Source organism: Musa acuminata, chromosome BXJ3-4 (assembly GCF_036884655.1).
Source record: "Musa acuminata AAA Group cultivar baxijiao chromosome BXJ3-4, Cavendish_Baxijiao_AAA, whole genome shotgun sequence".
In the NCBI taxonomy this organism is placed as follows: domain Eukaryota; kingdom Viridiplantae; phylum Streptophyta; class Magnoliopsida; order Zingiberales; family Musaceae; genus Musa; species Musa acuminata.
This window is the reverse complement of record NC_088352.1, coordinates 23,979,176-23,997,963: the sequence shown is the minus strand read 5'-3', so window position 1 is coordinate 23,997,963 and position 18,788 is coordinate 23,979,176. Positions and strand designations below refer to the sequence as shown.

General features: G+C 36.4%; 1 protein-coding gene, 1 long non-coding RNA gene and 1 pseudogene across 9 annotated transcripts; 2 read left to right on the top strand and 1 right to left on the bottom strand.

Moving 5' to 3' along the window:
• The first annotated feature begins 2,824 nt into the window (after positions 1-2,824).
• On the top strand, positions 2,825-12,381 carry LOC135635046 (metal transporter Nramp3-like). Of its 7 annotated transcripts, none has more exons than XM_065145853.1 (15): positions 2,825-2,960; positions 3,225-3,310; positions 3,517-3,641; positions 4,792-4,870; positions 4,968-5,008; positions 5,131-5,209; positions 5,290-5,394; positions 6,457-6,566; positions 6,809-6,990; positions 7,068-7,137; positions 7,352-7,525; positions 8,448-8,552; positions 10,559-10,690; positions 11,395-11,490; positions 11,749-12,381. In XM_065145853.1, the coding sequence occupies exons 3-15, from the start codon at positions 3,519-3,521 to the stop codon at positions 12,082-12,084; spliced, it is 1,632 nt and encodes a 543-aa protein (XP_065001925.1). In that variant the 5' UTR covers positions 2,825-2,960; positions 3,225-3,310; positions 3,517-3,518; the 3' UTR covers positions 12,085-12,381. The 7 variants fall into 7 exon arrangements, with proteins under 7 accessions (XP_065001925.1, XP_065001922.1, XP_065001926.1 ...); XM_065145852.1 differs by having other exon boundaries at positions 2,875-3,068; XM_065145851.1 differs by having other exon boundaries at positions 2,875-3,068; positions 3,225-3,398.
• A 678-nt stretch (positions 12,382-13,059) lies between these two features.
• On the top strand, positions 13,060-15,231 carry LOC135635705 (uncharacterized). Of its 2 annotated transcripts, XR_010495712.1 has the most exons (3): positions 13,062-13,143; positions 14,003-14,141; positions 14,950-15,231. It is a non-coding gene; the product is annotated as an uncharacterized LOC135635705 (long non-coding RNA). The 2 variants fall into 2 exon arrangements; XR_010495713.1 differs by lacking the exon at positions 14,003-14,141 and having other exon boundaries at positions 13,060-13,143.
• A 1,380-nt stretch (positions 15,232-16,611) lies between these two features.
• LOC135635723 (probable LRR receptor-like serine/threonine-protein kinase At2g23950) lies at positions 16,612-18,564 on the bottom strand (annotated as a pseudogene).
• Between the last annotated feature and the right edge of the window lie 224 nt (positions 18,565-18,788).

Sequence of the window (18,788 nt, the reverse complement as noted above, 5' to 3'; positions counted from 1 at the left end):
ACGTGAAACTATTTGCGTTTAACATAAGAATGATACCCTGAGCCACTAATTCTTAGCCGTCGAATCGGTCTGCTCCCTCAGCCTCACAAAGTGCACACGTTCTTTGCATTGCAAACCTCCACCTCCCAAAATCTTTATAATTAGCTTTCATCAATCTTTTTATTTGATCATGCTTCTACCCATTCTACTATTTTGTTATTCCAATAGACGATTATAGTTTTTTTTATCGACTCGGTGCAAAATGATTTCAAATTCGATTCAAGTTACGAAGATACTCCTAAGAGTTGATCTTCGAGAGCCTCATATATTCATTCTTCTATGTATATACTTTCACCTATTTGTGTTTAAACATTTCGGATCACATTATACGAGATTAGGTAGACGCATTTTCATTTATTTAAGTTTCAATATTTTAAATCATATGACTGACTCTATATCTAGCAAATTAATTGATCGATTATCTCATCCAAGGTAGAAATTACTCGGAGATCTTGATCGTTGAATGATTATCTTGATTCGTGAAACTTTAAAAAATGGCCTCTTTGATCTTCTTATCTACGCATCCCTTCCCTAACTAAAATGTTGTATTCTTTTCAAGTCTAAAGTTGGGTCGCCCACTTCGGCACACATATCTTATCAAAATGGATGGATGCTTTGGATCACATTTAAATGAGTTATTCCTAGCTTTTGGAAAGTGTCCAAATAGTTTATGCTGACTCATTTAACTTTATTGTACCACCCATTATTACACCATATTTGAACGTAAGATGTGTTTCGTTAACCTATTTGTCACTATAGCTTTCCGTAAAACCATATTAATTATTACGTGAAAACAAAGAAACCTATCTATTAAGGTGGTTAACGTAAGGTATGTATGACATGCAAGTAATATGATGACATGCCATCTGATTAACACGTTAGTTTGATTTTTATTTACGAGGATGATAACACGGTGTCGATGGAGACTGTGATTCGATGTCGACATGATGATCTACTCGATCCAAATGATAATCGATAGTTTTTGGTATTAAAGTGAGTCGTTACTTAATAATCACATCGTCAATGATTTAACGTAAGATGTTACGGTTGCATGAAGGTCGAATGACTTGCATAATCATTTTTGATATTATGCGTCCTGACACATCATAAAATCTATAGTTATTTTTATTTTCTAAATCATTCGAATCAATCATTTATCAATACCTATTCTTCTCGACAGACACATGGATAAACATGAAAATAAATTCTGACTAAATCTTAATGCCTCCGAATGCCGAACAATAAAAATCTATTTTAATTAGTGCCTACCTATATTCTCGCATTGCGTCATTAGCATCTCACCGTGTACTATCTAATCAAAAGCAAAAAAAAGATATTTTGAATAAACAAATGCCTCGGTAAAGAAAGTAGTCATCAACTTAATTCGGATTAAACGTAGGGTTCATTTAACTATGATGGAGTGTCTCATTCAAGGTGAACAATTAGGAATCTTCAACCTTTTTGACTTTTGATGATCATTACGGACGTAAGAAATAGTAATTTATTCTAAACTTTTTCTTTTTCGGAAATCTTTTATTTTGTTCATATCCATCAATTCCTATCCAATTAATATAATCTAATCCATGCACTACATAGACTCATAGATCGTCCTCAGGCTTAATTAGTAGCGTCAGTGCTCTAAACATTATTGGATGCATCCAATATGTTAATCTGTAATATCAATGGATGCCTTCTCTCTCCTTCACCCACAAGTGTTCGTCCTCATCATGTGCACCCACCCCTCCCACAGAATCACAAGTGAGTACAGCTCTACTAGATGGAGTTGCACCGTCCACCATTGACCATCGATCGTCTACTTGTTAGATTCTAACGGCGAGAGCAAAGTTTTAGCGTCTGCATTGCAAGTGCAAGTTGTTTGAGCCAATAAAAGTTGCTTGAGCATCTCATTATTCTAGTCCTTCATGTCGTAAGTACTATTGGCAGTGCGACTGATGCGGTGCAGATTCTATATATAATTAAATTATATGCTGCTTTTTAGCACGAGTAGGAAACAGTCCTTAATGTGAATGGTAGGAGACGATGTTACGGCGGATGATTCTTACTCTTTACTTACTTTTTCCCGTTAATGTTACGGTGTTCCAAGTCAGCACTTTATAGGTCATGAAATTGACTTCAAAGGCATAAAATAAAATTTTCCCATATTTGCTAAATAGATTGCTCAGCGGAGGATTATATATATATATATATATATATATTATATCGTGATAACTCGGTTCGAGCTTATATGCACAAAAAGTTGGAAGGAAATGGTTGGATGCTTTTCTCGGGGGTTGATATGTTTATTCACAGTGAAATAATTATGATTAAAACCAATAGATTCATATTCAATAGTGCTGCTATTTCATTCTCGGCTATTTGATAAAAAAAAAAAATTAATTTAATTTATAGATATTTTGTATTTATCCCTCTAAATTTTAGATGCCAATGATAAATCGAAGGTTGATTAAAATTCTAATGTTAAAAGCATTAATGATTATTATTATTTTTTGATGGATATAAAGCTTGGTATTTGAAGGATAATTAATGTTGCATTAAAATCTATAAAATTTCTAATAAAAATATACATTATATCTTTTTTTTTAACTTATAATGGGATTTGATAGGATTACCTTAGAAAGAAATATGATCATACTAAAAGGCTTAAATGATGTGGGAGAAAGACATACGAGAAACGGAAGAACGACTTGAATTCCACCAACTTTGGTTCATCCGGTCCGGTCGAAGTGGACCGGAGTAAACAGGCGGCCTCCGCCCATGTTCCCGGTTTTCGTTTTCCTGCGTTTAAAGGAGCTCTGCTTGTCGCTCAGAGACCCAAATCCCTCCTCCTCCTCCTATAAAGGCGGGATTTTGATAACTCTTTCTCCGATTTCCTTCAGCCTCACGCGTTCGCGAATCCAAAGGTTTCTTTATACTCCAATCTCGCGCGTCATTTCTTGATATTTCGTTAAAAAAAGTGCTTCTTTTAGCCTGCTTCTCCAATTGATTCCTAATGGCGGCGATCTTGACCGGTACCTCACTTCGTCTATCCAATTGATTTTTGCTGCTGCTTCCATACGTGTTGATTCGTTGTGATTGAATTTAGGAGGAATTTGTGCCCTATGGTTCTCTTGTTTATCTTCTGTCATCTTTCTTGGCGTTAATAATCACTATCTTTTTGTTCTTAGATCTCGCTTTGTGCAAAAAGCTTTCTTTTGCGAAGTTGAAGTACGATTCCGCCGCTTAAAGGAAGAGCCTTCCGCCACAAGATCGTGTTCGATTCCTTTAATCCTGGAACTTAGTGTTTCGATCGAGATTCGATTCGTTATTCTGTCTTCCCTGCCGTTCGTTTGGGAAAAGGAGTTAGGACTTGTAATATAATTGAATTGGCTCTCAGAAATTATTCCTTTAAATGGCTTGAGAGCTGGCCTATTTCTTGATGCATCGCATTCTCAAAGGATTTGTTGGTGGTATTGGCAGAGATGGAGATGAGTGGCTCTCAGCCGTCGCAGTTTATCACGAGCAATGGGACTCGTGGTATTTCTCGCGGTAGTGGAACTCCTCTGATTGACGATATTGAGATGGGGCAGATCATTGTCCCTGAGGTAAATTTTCCTATGCTGAGAGACATTATTATTATCATCATCATCATCATCATGTACTTCTGTTTGTGCACAAATGTCAGTAATATGTAGGGATGACATTTACTGCCCTTTTCAGTGCTTCCACCATTGATGTTTCTTGGTCCTTTTTTGTGGGGTGCTTATGTGCCAGTGTCTACTGATAATTTTGCTTAGACATGCAAACATAAATAACTATAGCCTTTTTCTAGGATTTGGTTTTAGACTAATTCATGATAGTTAACAGCTCACTGAATGTGTAAAAGATTGAAGAAAATGTTTGGACTTTAGAAAGATTGAGAAAGAATGAGCTTTGTCATTGGTAGAATATCCTCATTTGTTAATGGCTGATATTAGTGTCGGAGCATACTATAAATAAAACTGACTGGGATAGTTCTAGATCTGACTCATTCTTGCCTGATTCGAAAACGAAAGATGATTATAGTCCAGTCTGATTAAGAATTGGACTCCAATCTCACTATATTCCAATGCTACTTGTGAGTTGCAGTTCTATCAAGTTTTGATGGATTAATGAAGAATATACTAGTTAAAACTTAATAGTAGTATATGTATTATTTAGTCAGTTCAGATCCTTGATTGGATCAACACCGATCCATGTTGTATCACGTGTCTGATCAGGGTTACTAGATCTGCGTGTCAGTCCATCCCTGATTTGAAGTAGATCAGTTGTCAGATTGTATCAGATCACATTGAAGCTTTTCATAAGCCTAGTCAGTATAGTGCTATCTGGATATGTAATAAATATATGGTACAGAGATTTTTAAAAGTACGATAAAACTTGTTAATTGAACACTATGTAATGCTTTAATCATGTTTAATACTAACAAGAGTGTATTAAGTATATAAATAATCACTTCGATATATTATGTTGTTTTTGTTGTTAAGCAACATGACTAATCAGAGGTTGTCCTGCACATATATTTGTGTGCTAAACTGTGCTTCACTGACTCTCCTAACTAGATGTATGTGATGTATGTATTATGTTGAGATTGTTGCATAGTATTCATAGGGGACAACTTCACCAAGTTGTGTTTTAACTGTTTATAGATCCACTCTTTTTTATTCTGGAAAGATGATGATCTTTTTATTGTTAACATAATTTGTGAATTTGTAGAGAAAAAGTTGGAAAAATTTGTTTGCGTATATGGGCCCAGGATTCCTTGTCTCCATTGCGTATATCGATCCTGGAAACTGTAAGTTGCTTTTATTTCTTTTATTCTGAATTCCATCATCTTACAAGGCTGAGTTACAATCATAATCAATAGTTGTTTCACATGTTGTAATATACAGTTGAAACTGACTTGCAGGCAGGTGCACAGTTTACATATGAGGTACATCAGTTTTTCCCCATCCTATTACAGATTGTTGCTATCTTATTTAATTATTTGTGCCAAGTCCAAGACCCTATGTGTATTAAGCATAGAATATTTAATATTTTCTTTCTATTGTTCAGTTACTCTGGATAATACTTTTAGCCTCCTGTTCTGCCTTGGTCATTCAATCGCTCGCAGCCAAGCTAGGTGTTGTCACAGGTCTGTGCATCCACAAAGAACATCAATTACCTAGTTATTTCTTAGTTGACATGTCTTTCAAAAAAACTTTCCAATGACAGGAAAGCATTTAGCTGAGCATTGCAGAGCTGAATATCCAAAAATCCCCAACTTTATCTTGTGGGTTCTTGCTGAACTTGCAGTTGTTGCATGTGATATTCCTGAAGGTATCAATTTTTTGAGCTTCATTTTCTTTTTTCTCTTCATAATAAAATTTATTTAATCTAATTTTATGCTTGTATAGGATGAAAGTTTCAAAAAGTGGAGTGGTATACCAATATTTAGAGAGTCAACTTAATATTCAGAAGTGCTTCGCTTTGCTCGGGCAAGTGCCTAGCACCTCGGGTATTTTGGCACCTTGGTGCCTTTGACTACACTGACTATAAATAATCTTTGATGATCTGAGTTCCAATTTACATAATCCTAATAAAAGAATTATTGGAATGAGTGAGACTAATACCCAATTGTGATAAGGTATAGTAAATTGTTGAACTAATTCACTCTAGGGTGGGCTTTGATGAATTTTCTTGCCAATAATCCTTACGTACATTCTGCTTTAGACTACATTAGGAATTGTTCCTCCATTTGAGATCCATTCTAATATATAACATGAAACATATTGTATTAATCATATTTCTTTTGTTATAAAGCAATGTTCAGTTCTTTGTAAGATGCTTAATGTTTCCTATATAAATAAAGCATTCTCTAATATTGTCACCTTCTATGTTATAATTGCCCTAGGAAACTGTCTATTGTTTGAATCCTTGACAGATACTAATGCATGCATTATAAATAATTTCTACGATGAAACTTGAGTTGTATTACAACAACAATAACAACAACAACATGCCATAATGTCTTACCTACTTGGGTCAACTACATTGATCTTTTGTCATCATTGAACTATGTAAAAAAACAATATATTTAATTAAATCAAGAGCATTTATATTTATATTTATAACTTTAGTAAGATCTTCTTAGTTCTCCCTCTACCTGTTCTTGTCCCACCTACTTAACATATGTACATGTCATCTGAAATGATTTTTTTTCTCATTTTATCTTGAAATATGAATTTTATAAGCTCATCAAGATTTTCTATACCCACCCAAGACAAATGTTCACCATTCATTCTTTTTGCAAACCATGTGCTACCATTCTTTTTTTCAAAAATGTGCCACCTTTCTGTAATTACCAGTGTTCAGGCTTTTATCTTTCTTTGTTCTTTGCAGTTATTGGAACAGCTTTTGCTTTGAACATGCTCTTCAAGATCCCTGTATGGTGTGGTGTTCTTCTTACAGGTCTTAGTACTTTGCTGCTGCTATTACTACAGCAGTATGGGGTAATGTTTCTTTTTCACTCATCTTTTGATAATTTGTCTGACTCTTTTATATAATATGAACAACTTCAAATCAAAAGAAAGACAACTTAAAAGGTTGTTTTCTGATTAGGCTGGAAACTGAAGTTGATCTGTAGAAAGTTTCAGCTAACTAGCTATTAAGGAAGACAATTTCAAAAATTCTGCTTGTAGTTACCTAATGCTATTAGTACTATTGCTGACTACATCTATAAAACTTCCTGCAGGTTCGGAAACTTGAATTTTTTATAGCTTTTCTGGTGCTTACAATGGCTGGCTGTTTTTTTGCTGAACTTGGCTATGCAAAGCCAAAGTCTTCAGAAGTTCTTAAGGGACTTTTTGTTCCTCAACTTAAAGGAAATGGTGCTACTGGTCTTGCTATCTCTTTGCTTGGTGCCATGGTGATGCCGTAAGTTTCTCATAAACATTCTGGTTTATCTCATTTGCTAGATGGAGGTTTCAGGCTTATCATGTGAACTAATGCAGGCACAACCTTTTCCTTCATTCAGCACTGGTGCTCTCTAGGAAAATACCACGCTCAATTCATGGAATTAAAGTGAAGTTTAGCTCTTGTTTTTCAGATCCATTTTTTCTTGCTTCTCTTTGACTTTTTCTTTATTCATTGTAATCAAATATAGTTGAAGACTTATTTCTTTGGGAAGATGAAATTCAAAATTTTTTATACATGGATTCTTGGTGTTTTGATCTTTTACATTTAATAGAATTCTAAAGGATGCTGCCTGTCACTTATTATATCTTCCTTTTTGCAGGAAGCATGCAGGTTTTATATTATTGAAAGTGCATTCGCTCTTGCAGTGGCTTTTCTCATTAATGTATCTGTTATTTCTGTAAGTGGTGCTGTTTGTAGCTCGGAAGGTCTGAATCCTGAAGATCAGAGAAACTGCAGTGATCTTGACCTTAATAAAGCATCATTTTTGTTGAGAGTATGTACTAGACTACCGCTACTTTATGGAATATATCTGCAATCCAAAATGCATTTTCTATTATCTTATATTCCTTTTAGGGGGTAGTTTTGAACACGGAGATCTAGTTAGGCATTTAAAGTTCAGGACCTATATGCACAGTCTTCCTGGACTGGCACTCATAAATAATATATCTTATGCTGATGACTGTCAGGCTCATGGATTCATTGGCATTGTCAACTTATATATTTCAAGCCTTCAAAAATGTAATCATCTCTACATTTTGCTTTTTAATTTTTGATGCAAAATCTATTAAGTATGATTGAAGTAACCCTGAAAATTACCAGTGATGATATGGTTCCCCATAGATCTGATTGATATATGGATGTGGAATACACACATACGGTGCCCATATATTAGGTTTGTCAGAAGCAACACACCCTTGAAATCTTTTAGGAGTGACTCCCTCCACGGAAAATAGCAGATCTCACTTATGGTAGATAAGACAGTTATCACTGGGCATTTACTCTTTAAAAATGACCACTTCAAGAGGAGGTAAGCACCAAGCATGTTCCATTGGAACATAATCCTATGGTCCATAATGGTGACCCGGTTTTACAGGTTACTAGGTTCAACTACCATCTTTGTAATTAAATAAAATTGTATCTTCTTTTTCTCTCTTAAAAATTTCTTTGTTTCTCACCACCAAAAGAAGCCCATTCTATCACTTAGAAGTTTAGAAATTACTTTTACGATAGCACATTGCAATGTACTATGTCTAGATTACTTAGAAACTAATCTTTTACTGCCTAAGGAACCTCTGTCTGTATCTTAAATGGTTATTAGAGTTTTTCAACACTTGAAAATACTGGTGATTCTTTATTCATTTTAGCTCTCGTTTCTAAGAACTCACGACACAAGCTCATTAGTTCTCTTATTTCAGAATGTCCTTGGGAACTGGAGTTCCAAGTTATTTGCAATTGCCTTATTGGCATCTGGTCAAAGTTCTACAATTACAGGAACATATGCTGGACAATATGTCATGCAGGTTTTTGCTCTCTTAGCATTTCTCTTGTTAAATATTATAGCTGCCTTATCTTTTAGTTTGGTTTTCACAAATAGAAAGTAACTCTTAAGAAGTATTTTATAGCAAATGATGGATCGAGTTTTTCATTGCTCTGTAAGTATGGACGATTGTGAAGGTAGATCTAATACGACAACATATATACAGAAAGATCTGTTTTAATGTTATTACAAAGGTGACTAAGAACACATAAATTCAAACATTTAATTTTGGTTGCTAGATAACTAAGTCCTTTTTCTTTCTGCAGTTGAAAATTATGCATCAATATTATAATTGCATGCTCTTGGCAGATCCAAAACTCGAAATATAGTGGCTTAATCTATAAGGAGGAATGCTGTTGATGTGATGATTACAAGAAAAGTTTGTGCCAAAAGAGCATATGATGAGCTTGACAGTAAATAGTATGCGATACATAAAAAAGGTGTAAATTACTCAGAGAGAGGCCAGATAGTTCATATTCAGCATAGAAACTTGTTAATAGAGAAAAAGAGGAGATATTTGATTGTATTATAGATCAAAATTTGAAGACCAAAAAATTCTTCAAGATAGTTACACAAGATAGTTACATAAAAATGTATGTATGTATGTATGTATGCACACACTTGAAATTGAAAGTGGCTTTATAATTTCACTTTGTGAGAAAATGCGGAACACAAGCTAAACAATTCTATAAGAGCCTTGTAGGAGTCTCAAAAAGGCCTTTGCTAAAGAGGTAGGATTGGAAGTATTGGCTAGTTACTTATTTTACAAAATCATAATGATTAAGTGGAGATTGATAAATATAGTAAAACTCTGATGAAATACCTATACATAAGAAAAATAAGAGATCAAAAGTTCCATAGAAAAACTATGGAATCAAAATATTTAAGTCCTACTATTGTTTTAAGAAAAAGGTAGTGATTCTCAAATATTATTAAAGGGTGAATCTAGTCCACGGGGTTCTCACCAATGAGGCATTTGGGGAGAGACCTCTATATTTAGAGAGACTGTTTCCTGACTTGAACCCTACTCTCCTACTCTTAAAGATTACATAAATATATATAAAGAAAAGAAAACATAACTACAAAGGTCTTTACCAGTTGTTTTGAAAATATTCCAAGAAGATAGGACCAGCTTATATTTCTGGCTGTCCCCAGATTCTAATGCTATGTTACAACCAAATTACTGTAAGATCTGAAAGTGCATCTAGTTTCTTATAAATTTTATGAACTGATATTATCTTTCTCCAAGATGATAATATTCATTGTACGAAATTTGCCATTAACTAAGCATGTGCCCGTCCTGCAACATATATTTTGGGAAATTTCTATTTTAAAGCTGCCACAAATCTGCAGAACTTACTGGAAGATATTAAGAGCTTTAAATCAGACCTTCCATGATCCAAAAGATAAGAACAATTTAGCATCAGGTGACTAATATCATCTCCACTGATCTTGCAAATGAAATACTTATCTATAGCACCTTAGCCTTGTCTGGTAAGATTCTTGAATTTGTGAGTGAACCCTTAAAGCTCAAGGGAAATATAAAGTTCTGAAGGAGCACTAATATTTCATGGAAGTTTTTTGAATCTTCATCCAGTTTTTCCACTAAATCTAATAAAGAAAGAAGCTGTAGTAAAAATACTTCTCTCTCTCTCTCTATCTCCAAGTCGTGTCTCTCTGAATACTCCATTTATTATAAATCTTCCAATTTAGAGATATCAAAATTTTCTTTCCTTAAGAGGAGAGAGTTACCTCTTCATGGATTAATATGTAATTCTAAACTTAATAATGGTGGTCATCCCCCCTCTCCAGATTTTTCCATGTATGTGTGACTCAACTCTTTGCTTTCTCCTTATAGACATTTCTTAAATGATTTGGAATTTGATTTGTGTTCTTCAGTTTCCATTAAGTGCTTGCAACTTGCAAGTGAACTGTGTTTCATAATTTGATTATCTTGAAAGTGTAAACTAGAACTTATTTCCTTTGCAGGGGTTTCTTGATCTACGAATCACACCATGGATAAGGAACCTGTTGACTCGATCCTTGGCGATTGTGCCAAGTCTAATAGTTGCGTTAATTGGTGGCTCCACAGCAGCTGGAAAGTTGATTATTATTGCCTCGGTATTAAGACCCCCAATTTTCCTTTCATGATCTCTTTATTAATAATATACTCTTACTCAGCATTAAAAGAAAACAATGAAAATCTTTGAGTGGGAATTTTATAAGATAGATGTGATTTTGGGTCAATCACTATTAAGTAGTATTAACAAGTTATCTCTTGCCAAACTAATGTCACTTAGATTATCTTCTCAAATATCCAGCATAATTTATGAGTTTTGAATAGTGATAAGACTATTTAAAGATTTTTTGAAGATCAATTAGTTATTTGTTTATCTAACATAATTTGTTGATTTTCGGGATTGTCGATAGTCTCTTTTCCGTATATTTCCTGCCTTCTACATCTTTAATCCTAAGTGAAATTGTTTGCGATAAAGTAAAAATTTCGAAATTAACTTTATCATACCACTTCACACGGGTTGATAGACTCGTGATTAGCAGTGCTTTTGAGAATACTACCTCTATTTCTACATGGGATCCAATGCATAGTTCTTGCTGCATTAAAACTAATGTTAAATAGGGTTATATTAGCTATTTAATTGTCCTAATATGATTTGTTTGTGGCATTTCTATTAAAGGCCAAACTTTTGCAGAACGTTTCAAGTTTTTAACTTATTTTAAAAAAAAGAATGATCGTTGTAGTTTTGTTGCAACTGAATGCATTGTCTAGGATCATCTTGATGCTGATATTTATTCATCTTATGCAGATGATTTTATCATTTGAGCTTCCTTTTGCTCTGGTTCCACTTCTCAAGTTTACCAGCAGTAAGACCAAGATGGGTTCACATGCCAATTCTCTCATGGTAAGTCTTTCATTGTCTAGAAATTTTAGTACGTACCAAGATGGCAGCTGTTCTTAAGCCACCCCACTTGTCTGCTGTAGGTTAACTAATTTTTAAAGGTTCAGTTTGTTGCACAAACTATTCATAATTTGCTTAGTTTTCATTTGGTTGTCATTTACCGTGGAATGATATCCGTGCATTGGAAAATTAATATATTGTTTCTCTTTTATATTCGATCATCATATTTCATAACAAAGTAATTTGTTGTTGCCGCTGCAGATTGCAGCAACCACATGGATAATAAGCTCGCTGATCGTGATCATTAATACCTACTATCTCGTCACTGGCTTCATCAATTTACTTTTGCACAGCGGGTTGCATACCGTATCCATTGCATTTGCTGGAGTTTTTGGTTTCTCAGGCATGCTGGTATATGTAGCTGCGATTCTTTACTTGGTCTTCAGGACAAATAGGAAATCAACTCAACCATTACTACATGATGATTCTCAATTTGGACAAACCTGTGAAAGTAACAATGGCATCTATGATTTACCAAGAGAGGACATTGCAAGTATGCAACTTCCGCAGGGGAGATCTACATCGGATCTTGACTAAAAGTAACCTGGAGTTCCTTTTAGCGGCGACAGACAAATGGTCTTCTTTGTTTGAAGCAGTCATTTAGCTTCTGATGCTCATAATCGAAAAATAAAACGAGCGTGTAGATAGAGTAGTATGGGACAGAATCCTGAAGCTTTTAGTATGATTGTATGAAGTTTTCTATTTTCTCTCAGACTAAAACTGAGGTAGGAGGTCTCAAGGTGTAAATGGAGACACTTTGATGTGTACATAATCATAGACAGAGCATGCACCTCTATCTCCATTTTTCTAAGTAAAAGCTAACTACTATGACCCTGTGTGGTGTGTTGCATTTTTGTTCAATTTGTAAGTACAGGTTGGATCTTTGATTTGATCTGATATTTGTAAAAAAAAATCTGCCTTGCTTCATTTCTTTAATATCATAATATGGAAACAAATGCAAGTAAAAAAAGGTTAGAACTCCTGCTTTGCAGGTTGATTTGATGGGGGCAATGCAGAAGAAAGTGAAGGAATTGTTGTTGGAACAGTAAAGCTGAGTTTTGCATGGATTGGCAACCAAAAAAAAAAAAGAAGGAAAATATCGAAATAGTTTTGGCCTTTCATAATATTTTCATAATCAGGAATTTATACAAAATGATAAATAAGTGACAAAAATTTGCAAATTAATCTTTTTATATGTTATTTTGCTAACCTAAAAAAGTACATCATTTACCAATCTCAAGTAAAATTACAATTCGTTATTCGAATTAGAATAATTTAATCGTTATAATTGAAAACGACCTGATTGGATTAATTATTTCAGGCATTCGATTTGGTTCCCCATAAATCAAATGTTTCATGGTACTATGCGGATTAAAAGGATTGTGGCCCAATTATGGCCCAATTAAACGAGTCGAGGCTCGACCCATGGGCCATTCGACCGGGTTCGCACCATGTACCTCGCGATGACTAGATTACCCTTAGGGTTTGGTTCAGGCTATAAAGGGAGCGGATAAGCCGTCTTTCGCGTCACACGGCGTCGGGGGAGGGGAAGGGGCGAGGGAAGGCGTCGGAAGTACCGCATAGATGAGGGCGAAGGTAGAGATCTGATCTTGTTCTCAGGGTGCTGAAAATTGCAGCTCAATTTGCTTTGATTGGAAGGTTCATTGTTCTTTTGCTTACGATTTCGTTGCTCGGGATGTCGGATCAGGCTGTTGTTCTCGATGTCGCGGTGTTAATCGTAATAAAGTAGCATTCTTCTGTGATCTTATAACAAGGTGTTGAGATTTTTCTTTGATAATTAGGGTTTCTTTACGATGATTGGTTTCTCCAGTTGTTCCCTTTTATTTTTACGGTTGAATCGTATTATTGCTTATATAGACAATCAATTTACTTGAGAAATTTCATCCCAAAATCTTGATCTATTTGGGTGTCCATCCGTCAGCTAGGTTATATTTGGATTCGTAAATACATATTTTCATGCTCATTCAAAGTCGAGTTCGGCCTGAAAGCGTGATTTTTTCTTCGTACTTCCTGACGTGAAGGCCTTATCTCCAATCAGATCGTATATTTTTACATCACATCTAGAGAGATGTAATATGCCTCGGTATATCTCCGTTTTATATTTACATGACTGATCTAACTAGTTCGAGGCAGATGTAGTCTTCCACGGCGAGATTCGTTCTTGAGTAGGGTTCGCTTAGGTTTCTGTTGGGTCATATTAAAGTAAGTCTAGCTTCAGTTGCTCGGAATTTGGTTGAGCTTTGGGTTGAAGAAATTGACTGTGCCATGCAAATTGCATGTCCCTCATCTCCCTCTCCCTCACACTGGTGTTTTGTCATCTTTTAATGTTATATCCATTTATAGTTTTTTATTATTGTGTTTTAGCAAGTTAGGAGTATGAGTATTTTTGTTTCTTCTAATTTTTGTTAATTAACAACCTAATATTCTCTGATAGGAAAAGCTTTGGTAAGTGTATCTGCCTCAAACACCAGAACAAACAAGAGTTCTGTCCATTCCCTAAAAGGTTATTCTACTTTGGAATTTGACTCCGATCCAGCAAGAACGACATGGCTTGTACATTCATTAAGTTCTAAGTAAGGCTTATATTTAGCTTCTTTTTAATTGTAGTTTGGAACGGAAATAAGGATAGTGGTGAAACAATGATCTGCTTATATTATCTTGGTTAAGACATGAAATGGGTTGAGGATTCATTGAAAAAGTAAAGCTTTATGTGGTTTGATGCTTCTCATCTTTGCTGTGGAATATCATGTTTTTACCTGGTTACTTTGCAGTTGAATTTTACGATACAACATTGTTGTTATTGTTATTACTATGGTTCCTGCTAGCCAAAAAAAAATAAAATTTGAGATGTATAACTATCAACCTTTGTACTAAAAAGTTAAGTCTGATTTCTTTCTTTTATTAATTTGATTAGGACATGTGACTACTGTCCTTTTTTAAACCTTTTTTGCCCCTATGTTGTAATATGTATCATTTTTTCTTAACAACAAATAAGGAATTTCAGGCTTAGAGGTCTGGACTGTTCTGTGTATTAGTTCAGGACTTGGTGATCTGTCCCAAGCTATCTAGTAGGTCAGATAATGAGGTTTTTTATGTACATTATACATGTTTTCTGTTTTCTCTTCTGCCCTTTGATGATGATAATAGGTCAGCTAATGAGGCTTATTATGTACATTATACATGTTTTCTGTTTTCTCTTCTGCCCTTTGATGATGATTGTTCTGAAATGTGTGCTTTTTATCTATTTTTCCGTAAAATTTTTTAGTTTAAGTTTGTGAATCATCTTGATTTGCGTTGATGATTTTGAGCACCCTCTTTTGTACTTATGAAACAACAATTTATTAATGGTATCTCTAACTTTAGCCATGCTTTCTCATGCAGTGGAAGAAGAAGCGAATGAGGAGGCTCAAGAGGAAACGCCGAAAGATGCGGCAGAGATCAAAGTAGGTAGCCAGGGTTGAACTGCATCCATCACATCTCAGTTATGAAGGTGGCCGATTTAGATTAAGTTCTCGACATGATGGTGGGGTGTATCATTGGAAGCTAACTCTTTTCCTGATGATGCCGTCTGATCTTTATGATTCTGCTTTGTCTGCAATGATTTTGTTTGAAGACAATATTTCCAATTTAATCGAATGCCTTTGATATCTTTTATTGGTTTTATACTTGGTGCTTTGGTGGATACTCTATACTCCTATGTGGAAGGGGTTATAACACCTCTAGTTAGTCCTAATACTTAGATTGACTGATAAGACATGAGGATGATTGGATAAGCGGATTAGGCTCAACAAGTTGGATCTTGATGACAGATTACTTTGTATGGGGTTTATGTGCTTTATAAGGTTTTTTCTCTTATTGGGTGCTGGCCTAGGCATCCTGACCAGGCAAGGTGAGGCTTGAGCATCTCATGGGTGGATCAGGTGGTGTGCTTCAAGGCGCTTGCTTGAACCTAGGCATCGTGTCCCTCGGTTGAGCGCTTGGTTCAAATAAAGCAATTGTAGTAGATTTATAAGTATGGTTTTGTTCAAGAATTAATTCAACTAATAAATTTTTTACTTTTTTACTCGCAAAAGCTATCCTTATATACCCTTGCGATCTTGAGCCAAACCTAGTATTGCTTTTGCTTTCGTTGCTAATGTTTTTTTTGTCATTGTTCCATCATAGACGTAATAGATCGAGCCTTCTTCTTCTATCGTTGATGGCTCATAACTTCTTTTCGTCATTGCTCCTTGTGTAGTTTTTCTTTTATCGAGGGAGGGGATCACATGTTCCTTTGCGTATATTTGGATCTTCTATCTTACGTAGTTTTATTCATCATCATTGTTTTCTCCTTTTTCATTTTTCATTATCAGTAATATTTTTCTCCCATTCTATTAGTTAATAGTATTTTTTCATCCTCCTCTAACTATTGTTAATAATAAATGATATATTATTAATAATAGATTGTTAACTATTATATAAATCAATCTTTATTTACTACATTGATAATATATTATTTAGATTTTAATACGGTTAATTCTTATTTATTTAAAATTATTATTATTAGATTGATAATATATTATTTAAATTTTAACATTGTTAATATTTATTTATTTAAAATTATTATTAAGGTTTCAGGATAAATGATAAGTGTATAAAACAATTAATTAGATTTATTTAATATCATATTTGTATTTAAATAATTATATTATATTTTTTTTTTATATTTTAATATTTTAGAGTATTTCTTGATTTTTTTTTAACGTATTTCGCTTTTTAAATTAGTTCATATCAGCTTGGTAAAAAGATAACTAGTGATTCACTTGGGATTAACTATTCTTAATGGCCTATTAGCTTATCATATTCAGCGTTGTTCTGATCATTCTCCCGGTTAGACCAGTAGTTCTAATGCAGAATACTCAATAGTTGTTAGGTTTTGAATTGACAAGTAAAAAAAAAAAAAGGGAAAAAAATCAAATAGAAATATTTTATTTTATTTTATTTTTATTGGTTGTCATTAAACTGGAGTCATTTGAGCAGGACTTTGGTGGTAGAGCATGAAAGAGGATCACATGGACTGCCATTAGTGCTCAGATAACTTGAAAGACCACTACATGATCAATTGAGTTTTGCTGCAGGATGCAGGAAATCAACAGTACAAAGCACCAAATCTTGTGTTTTGAGGCCACCTCATGATTCATGTAGGTCTCTCTCTCTCTCTCTCTCTCTCTCTCCTCGTCAAACTATCAAGTTCTCATAATCCCTTCAGGCTGAGATGCCGTGCAGCACGCACAACATATGAAGAACGACGAACAAGTAAATGTTATGCAACACACAATTCTTCACTCACTGGTGATGTTCTCGTTTGCCTCTCTCTGCTGCTGATCCTAATCACGCCTGTTGATGATGATGGTGGTGATGATGATGATGGCCATGAACGGCCTGCGCCGAGCTCGGTACACAAGCTCTACGAAGCATCCTCGAGACGTGCTTCATGGTCGGCGATCCCTCGGCTGATACGTCGGTGCACTCCAAGGCGACGGCGGTGACCTGCTTGATTTGCTCGAAAGAAGCCGCAGTGAGCTTCTTCATCTTCTCATCCACCCACCTTCTTCATCTGTGCAGGACACTGCAGCCTCACCCAATCTATGAACCCTGTTTCGCTTGCTTCCAAAGCTTCCCTTGGCCTCTTGTTGGCCACCACCTCCAAGACGAACATGCCGAGCCAGTATACGTCTACGAACCAGATGACCAAAGGAGATTGCTCGGTGAGTAGATCAAGTGATGGTATGGCAAGGAACACGAAGGCTTACTCGTGGATTCGGAATCCGGATTTCGGAACTTGAACTTGCAGATCGAAGGCTCGATGTCTTCCCTCAGCAATACGCTTCTGGTCCTCAGGTCGTACCCAACGCGAGGCCAGTGTTCGTCGAGGTAGCAGATGCCGTCCATGACCCCCATCATCACCTTCAGCCTTTGCTTCCATGGCGGAGCCACCACCAACCACTCCTCCACGCTGCGGACATGGACGCCTTCCGTCACTACAGCTTGCATATCCCTCCGATCGCACCACCCGATCACCTTGGCTACGTTCTTGTGCCTCAGTTGCGCAAGAATCCTGCAATCTTCGCCGAACGTTCGACGAAAAGCATTTCCTCTCTGCACATGAACCTCGATTTCTGCTCCATCTCTTAGTCTGACTATGTACACGTCTTCCCCGTCCGCCTTCCTCACCAGAGTCTCCGAGAACCCATTGGTTGCTTTCCGTAGCATTGCCGTCGTGAACTTGTCTCTCCTCTAACGCAGTAGCAGCCGGCCGATTAAGCCAACCACCGATAGGACTGAGACCAAGACTCCTACCAGCAACAAGATGGTCGCCGTGATCTCGGAACTATGGCGGTGATCCCCCGGCAGGAGTCCCGAATGAATGAAGCTTGACGAGTCGAACCTCCTGAAGAGTTCGACTCCTTCTCTGTTGCACCCGGAGAATCGATTGTAAGACAGGTTCAAGAAGGAGAGGTTCGCAAGGCTCGCGAGGCCCGCCAAAGGAACGTCCCCAACAAGCAGGTGGTGGCTCAGATCGAGGGACTGGATCTGGGAGCAACGGAGCACATCCGACGGGAACGCGACATGGAGGGAGTTGTTGGCGAGGTCGATGGTCCGTATCGAGGAGGGGCAGTAGGACCAGAGGAAGGCGAAGGAGAGGTACAGAGGTGCGACGCGGGGGCGCGACCAGAGGTCGATCTTGGCGAAGGAGAAGTTGCAGTCCGGATTGCTGGACTCAGCGCAGAGATGGCGAGCGACGACGGTGGACTTGTAGATGCCGGCGAGGTCAGTGGTCACAGCGTTGCATTAGCGGAGAGACGGGTCTCGGGCGCAGGTGGAGACGAGTGCAGTGAATTCCGGCGGCGGGGGCTTGTTCAGTTCTTCGATCAGAGTGGAAGGTAGAGTTGCGGTGATGACAGCGAGGGAGAGGAGGAAGAAGAAGGCTATCAGCGTTGATGAAGTCTCTGCCATTTGAATGGCTGAGAGAGAGAGAGAGAGAGAGAGAGAGAGAGAGAGGAGGGAGTTTATGTGGTTTGAATGATAAAGACATGCATACAGTCATTTGGATTACAACTGTATATATATATATATATATATATATATATATATATAACGTGTTTACTACATTACTCAGATGCATACATTCTAATTCTATGCATGAGAAAGTTAATGAGGTGTTAGCTTTAGGATTTTGC